This window comes from Trichosurus vulpecula, chromosome 3 (assembly GCF_011100635.1).
Source record: "Trichosurus vulpecula isolate mTriVul1 chromosome 3, mTriVul1.pri, whole genome shotgun sequence".
NCBI classification, from domain to species: Eukaryota; Metazoa; Chordata; class Mammalia; order Diprotodontia; family Phalangeridae; genus Trichosurus; species Trichosurus vulpecula.
This window is the reverse complement of record NC_050575.1, coordinates 334,275,134-334,282,020: the sequence shown is the minus strand read 5'-3', so window position 1 is coordinate 334,282,020 and position 6,887 is coordinate 334,275,134. Positions and strand designations below refer to the sequence as shown.

At 35.6% G+C, this 6,887-nt stretch overlaps 1 protein-coding gene across 1 annotated transcript in view; it reads right to left on the bottom strand.

Annotated features, from left to right (window-relative positions):
* Window positions 1-466: 466 nt before the first annotated feature.
* Window positions 467-6,887, bottom strand: part of PNPT1 (polyribonucleotide nucleotidyltransferase 1) — a 44,484-nt gene continuing 38,063 nt past the window's right edge. Inside the window, exons 26-28 of the mRNA XM_036751755.1 lie at window positions 4,077-4,155; window positions 3,655-3,702; window positions 467-2,345 (exon numbers count right to left, since the gene is read on the bottom strand). Of these exons, the coding sequence (XP_036607650.1) occupies window positions 2,187-2,345; window positions 3,655-3,702; window positions 4,077-4,155 (286 nt within the window). The 3' untranslated portion in view covers window positions 467-2,186. The remainder of the gene's footprint in view (window positions 2,346-3,654; window positions 3,703-4,076; window positions 4,156-6,887) is intronic.

The window sequence follows — 6,887 nt, the reverse complement described above, 5'->3', positions numbered from 1 at the left end:
AAGCAAGTACCTGCTTTCCAGCTGCCATCTTGGCTCCGCCTCCCCCCCCCCCACCCTTTTCAACAAGAATACTATGAGATACATCAAAGATTTTACCAAAGTCTAGGTAAACTACTAGTATAGCATTACCCTTACTGCAATTTTAGACGTTAATAGACATTAAAAGAGAAAATCCTAGTTTGGCTAGGAATACCTTGATAGACAATGAACTAGTATGTAGTACAATCTAGCTTTTTTAATTGTGGGTCCAACTTTTGTAAAGCTTTTATTTTTCCTAAATTCTAATTCCTATATACAATCTATATTCCCCATTTAAAAATGAACATATAAAAATTTTATGTTTTGATGTTTTTCTTGAAATGGATAGTTTTATACATGATTTGTTTGCATATTTCTCAAACAAGCTAGAAAAAGGCTTGACAGATTACGTATGATGTTCTATTCAAAATATTACATCATCATTGGGTGCTTTAGAAGACTACTCTAGTTTATTGGCAATCTTTTAATTTTCCTATACAAAACATGTAGAATGATAAAGATGGCATTGTAAAGGGCCTCAGAAGACAGTGTCCACCCTTTCTTTTTATAGGTGAGGAAAATGAAGCCTAGAGAGGCTGCGGGACTTACCAGGGTGACACATAAAGTACCAGGAACTGGGATCCAAACCCAGATTGTTTCACCTCTGATTCATTTTTCTCTTCACTGAAGATTATATATAGACTTAAAAATTGGTCCAAATCTTACTTGATGTATAAAAAACTATTTTCTGGATATGAATTCATTAAACTTTGGATGTGCATTAATGTAGGCTGTTAAGGTGCTATTCTAAAATAGTTATTTCAATATACAGGTATGACCTACATTTTTAAAAAGCAACTTCATTTCCAAAAGCTGAGCTCTAGGGCAGGAGTTCTGGAGTCTGCGAACTTGTTTATAAAAAAATTCTAATAACGATTTCATTGTCATTGATTCCCTTTGTAATCCTTTTTTGTTTTATTCCATGCTTTTGAAAACCTTATTCTGATAAGGGATCAATATTAAATAGCAAAGGAGTCTCTGATACAAAAAAGGTTAAGAACTCATGCTCTAAGGTATCCAACATGTCAATAAACTAGCCACTGCTGCTCTTCACAACAGTTATCCCTTCCACATTGGGACTTGCCCCGTCGTGATTTCGATATATTGTGGGTTGGCATAATAAATGAGAATTGTTGGGGGAGTTTTGTGGCAGCTGCAGATGATAAGTGAAAGTCAGCAGATAACACAGAAGAGTTTATAAACTCAGAAATTCATAAAATATATGTATAGTATTGTACAATATCAACATATTTTATATTTTAACACCATAATAATTCGAACTTCTTCCTGGTACAAAGGGAGGGCCAAAAATTTTTATGCAGATTTTCCAGATCACAGCAGCACCTGCTACTAACCCCCATAATGTGGAAGGGATAACTGTAGTATAAAAAAAAAAAAACTGAATAGAAGTAAAGGGAAGGTTGATTACTCTTTTTATAAAATTTGGCTTCAGTTTTTACAGATTTGTTTAGAACCAGCTATTGGCCTATGCATGCATGCACTGAATTGGCTATGTGGTAATCTACAAATAAAAAGCTGGCAGACTGATACTGATTAGATAAAAAAAAAGAAAAAGATTTGTCTGTTTTAAGAAACTCATTAATACTGTAAATGGAAATTTCTACAATTTCTTATTTCTACTCTTCGGTGTAAAAGTGTTTCGAGGCCCACAGATCTTGAAATGGGACTTCAGATGCCATCTAGTCTAACCCATTTTATTTTATAGATGGGGAAACTGAGGCCCAGGAAGGTAAAGTTCTTTGCCCAATGTTAAATGAGAATTGCATCAGAAGGATCTGAACTGAGGTCCTCTGACTCCAGGGCTATTTTTCCCAATAATACCATACTGCTTCTCTGTGGCAGTTTTGTCTTAGAGCACAAAAACGCTGCTCTTATTTTCAAAGATAACTGTAAACAACAAAAAAAAGGGTAATGATATGGGATGCTGCTAAAATTAAATATTAACTGGAAAAGTCAAACTAATTTTAATACAAAGTATTAGGATTATATTTATGTTATATATAAATGTGAACAATAGAGGACATTCTGGAATTTTTGAAATCTTGATCAGTGTATAAATAACATCTCCCATTTTTTTTTTCACATTATCACTGGGAAGAAGAACTGGATGACTGTGGAACAGAGTCTCCCATTACAATACTGCTTCTGTCACTTAGAGTTTTGATAACATTTGTAGCTGGAGCCTGAAGCACTTTTCGTGAAAGCCTCATTCTCCCATCAGCAGGATCACGTCCAAAGTATTTCACCTGTTGTGGATGAGGACAGAGATTTACTCTTGAAATAAAAACCATATTTTCAAATCAAACAAAAATGTAAGATGCCTTAGATAAACATGGCTTTCTAGAGACAATGACTTAGGTATTCTATAAAGAGTAATCTAATTTCATTATCTTCTGTTTCTAGATTAGAACTTTTCCTTATTCTTGTCTTCTCTACTAAAGATATAGAAAAGTTATTATTTGTTCCAGTCAAACGGTTCAACATCAGAAAGAGATGGATTTTATGAATGGAAATAACACTCAAGAAGATGCATTCCTGATAAACCTGCTTTGTAAATATACCCTGAGGACCATGGAGCCTTTCCATCTGACTTGAAGATGAAACCACTCATTTGTGTTTTCTGTGAACAACTTGAGAAGAGGGATTGTCTAGCTTTTCTATTTGTATCCTCATTACTCAGCATAAGTGTTCTGCACGTAGGAAATATGCATTAAATGTTTCTTTACCGATTAATTTTCTACCTTCTCCTAGACTCCAAATCTAGTCATTACTTTGGGATATAGCATGATTTAACTATATTATGCCATTCCCAGACTCCTCAGGTTTTCTACCTTAGTGGAATGACATAAGGCTTTATCAGGAAAGTCTTCTGTATTTTAGGTCCCATGGTCTTCTAGCCTTTGGCTTGGCCTTGTTTTCCTTTTACTGAATTTCCTTTATTATCATGGAAGGAATAACAGAAAAATACTGTCTCAGGTACCATATTTCTTTGAGGGTTGCTAGGTAAATTCTGTGGCAAGGATGTATTTACCCAAAGCATTATGAAAAAACACAACTACAGACTTGAACATGTCACATCCTTTGTCAAAAAACTTCCAATGGTTTCCCTTTGCTTACAGAATAAAATCCAGACAGTCTATCATTTGAGAACTTTCATCATCTGACCCTATAGTAACATGTCAAAGCAGATTATTTAAAGTGCTAATGAATGCCTTATTTCTCCTACTGGATTATAAATTCCTTGCAGGCAGGGACTGTATATCTCTTATTTGTTTGTATGCACTTGAGTACCTTGCACATAATAAGCCATTAATAAACATCTGCTGAATTGAGTTTATTTGATTTAAAAAAAGGTTGTTCACATAAACACAAAGATGAATACATATTGTTACATATTAGATATATAATTTAAAGAAAAATCTGTAGGAACACTGCATATGAATAACATCCTTTTTTCCTTAGCCTTAATTTTTTTTTTTAGTTTTACTTTCCTGAAAGTAAGAGGTGTTATACATACAAGTTATAATTTCAGGACTAGAATGCCAATATACATACCTGAATTTCTTGACCAACTTCTAATCCCAAGGCACTTGGATGTTTAACCTGAAAAAAGAAGTCTGTGTCTTTAATTGTCAACATAGAGTTGAACTGAGGTTTAAATGGAAAAACTTTTTTTTGTCTCAACTTAGTGAAAATAAAAACAGGGTTGCAACTAGGTGTTCTGGCACCTGGGTTTGATGTCTGTTTTACCTAAAAGGATATGTGGGATTATATCCGTAACATGGATATTCATAAGCAGTAAGTGCTGGGAAAATAATCATGTTTTCCATTAGTAGCACTTCTGCCTTATTTTATGTACATTTTCCAGGGCTACTCAGACAAAATGTATGAATGATTCTTATCAACCTAGCTAGGAAGTTTTAAAATAGCCCTATTTTCTGGCTGGTGCCCATCAAATATCCCTCCCCCCTTTTTACCTTTCTTTGATCAAGTTGGGTGTTATGAAGGAGTACTGCAGTCATATTTGGATAAAGTTTTATCATTACTCCTGTCTCTCTGCAAAAAAGAACCAAGCTGATTAAAATATTGCTTTTTTGTCTGTTAACTGAAAATGAAATTGGGGCTTTCCAAGGGACAATCCTAATCTTTAAAAATAGCTTTTCACAGCATACTTTGTAAATATCTTGGTAGTATGTCTTCAGAAACTTTGTTTTTATGTGGAAGTTTTTCAAAGGACTTTGGAACTTGCCATTATCCTTTTGTGAAACAAAGGAAAGAGGGAAAGGATCCCATAGGAAAACCACAGAATATCAATGAAGGCTTTCGGAAATATTCCTGATTCTTTTTTTCTGTTTACCTTTATAATAATATGCTTTTTCTGGAAAAAAATATAAATATAAGAAAATCATTTCGGGAAGTTGCACCTTATAAAATTAATCTCCTTGTAATTAATATTTTGAAGTTGTGTAGGATTATGGAACATCACATTACAAAAAAACCCCACTTCCTTCCTCCATTCATCCTTTGACATTAAAAAAAGATAAAAACAATCTTAACTCCTCATTTGGAAAATGAAGTATTAGAAAAGGATCTTTTATCACTCATTTAAAATATTTTTAAGTAAATAAAATATTGACAGTATTATAAACTGCTCTTTCCAAAGTTAAAAATGATCTCCTGACAAATGTAATGGCCTTAGGCCTTATCCATGTTGACCTCTCTGCAGCCTCTGACACTATACATCACCTTCTTTGCCTTGATATACTATTGTCTGTTTTTGACACCGCTTTTTCTTGATTCTCCTCCTGTCTGACTTCTGTCTCCGTTGTTGACTCTTCATCCAGGTAATGCAGGCTAACTGAGCATTCTCCAAGGCTCTGTCCTGTATCCTCTTCTCTTCTCTCTCTATTTCTCTTGGTGATCTCATCAGTTCCCTTGGATTCAATTATTATCTTTATGCAAACAATCTGCAGCTCTACTTGTCCAGTCCTAATCTCTCTACTGATCTCAGATCTCCAGCTGTCTTACAGACATCTCAAACTCAACACGTCCAGACGTGCACTCATTATCTTTTCCACCGAACTCTTCCCTTTTACTAACATCTCTGAAATGACTGTCAAGGGCACCACCATTCTCCCAGTCACTTGGGCTCAAAACTCTGTGTCACCCTTGACTCCTTCCTTCCTTTCTTCCTCTCATCCCTCATATCCAATCATGTGCCAAGTCCTGGTGATTCTACCTTCATGGCATCTCTCTTATACGCCTCCTTCTCTCCTTTGATACTGCCACCGCCTTGGTGCAGGCCTTCGTCGCCTCATACTTGAAGGTGCAGCAGCCTGCTGGTTGGTCTCCCTGCCTCAAGTCCCTCCTCACCTCAGTTCATCCTCTACTCAGCTGTCAGACTGATCTTCCTAAAGTACAGGTCTGACTATGTCAACTGCCCCCTGCCCCCCCATCCCCTCAATATAACTCAATAAACTCCAGTGGTTGCATATTACCTCCAATGTTTGGCATTCAAAATCCTTCATAACCTGTTCCCCTCCTAACCTTTTAGTGTTCTTATGCTTTGCTCCCCTCTAAGAACACTGTGACCCAGCAATAATGGCTTCCTTGTTGCACACAACACTATCTTCAGACTTAGGTCACTTATGTGACTTTACCTTATGTCTGGCATTCTTTTCCTCTTGTTTATGACTTCTGCAATCCCTCAAGTCCTAGCTAAAATCTACTATCATATACAAGAAGGCCTTCCCTATCTTCCTTAATGTTAGTGCCTTCTTCTGTGATTATCTCCAATTTACTGTATATAGTTGTTTGAATTAGACTGTGGATTCCTTGAGAACAGGGACTCTTTTTTTGACTTTCTTTGTATCCTCAGTGCTTGGCACTGTGCCTGGCACATAGTCATAACTACTTGTTGACTTGACTACTAATAATGGCATTAAAGTACTACATTGAAAAAGGCCATAAATTATAATTAAACATTTTAGAAAACAAGAAGTTGAAGTGAAAGGTCAAAATAGAATTGGATATACTAACAACCTGTAGGGAACACTGCTATTCCTTGTACTCCTTTTTGTCTAAGAATTCATGGAAACGGTTTAAAGAATTATGGAAATTCATGCTAAGAGAGTATCTTGACTCTTTTGGGAAGATTAACATTTAAGGAAATATATATAATCTCAAGTATGAAGGAATGCTATTTGTTGTAATTCTTATATATGAAAGGGACTTAGAAATCAAGTCATCCAACTCCCTATTTTACAAATATGTAAACTGGCTTAGAAACAGAGTAAGCAGCCTTGTCTGAGGTCATAACACTAGTCTGAGACAGAGCCAAGGCTATAACTCAAGGTTTCTGGATTCCCCATTCCATTCTACTTTCTAGTATATTCTAGTCTTTCTAAGAACATTCTAGTTCTTTCTACTACTACATGACAGCTGCCATTACAACCAAGAATCAGAGGTTCCTAAAGCTTTCTCTATTAATTTTAACTGGCTGAATATAAGGAACAAACCTATAATATATATGGAAGCAGAGAAAAGCGAATAAACAATGTATGCTAAAAATAGACAAAAGACTTCTGATGTTGTCAGCATGTGGACTTTTCTCCACAAAAATAGATATCAAACTGTTACTTAATAGCTAAGTCCTGGGAGCTGCCTGATATATGAACAGGTTAAAGGACTTGTCCAGAGTCATGCAGATAGTAGTACCTGAGGAAGGATTTGAACAAATCGTCCTGATTCTAAATCCAGCACTCTATCTTTGGTCTCATGCTACTTGT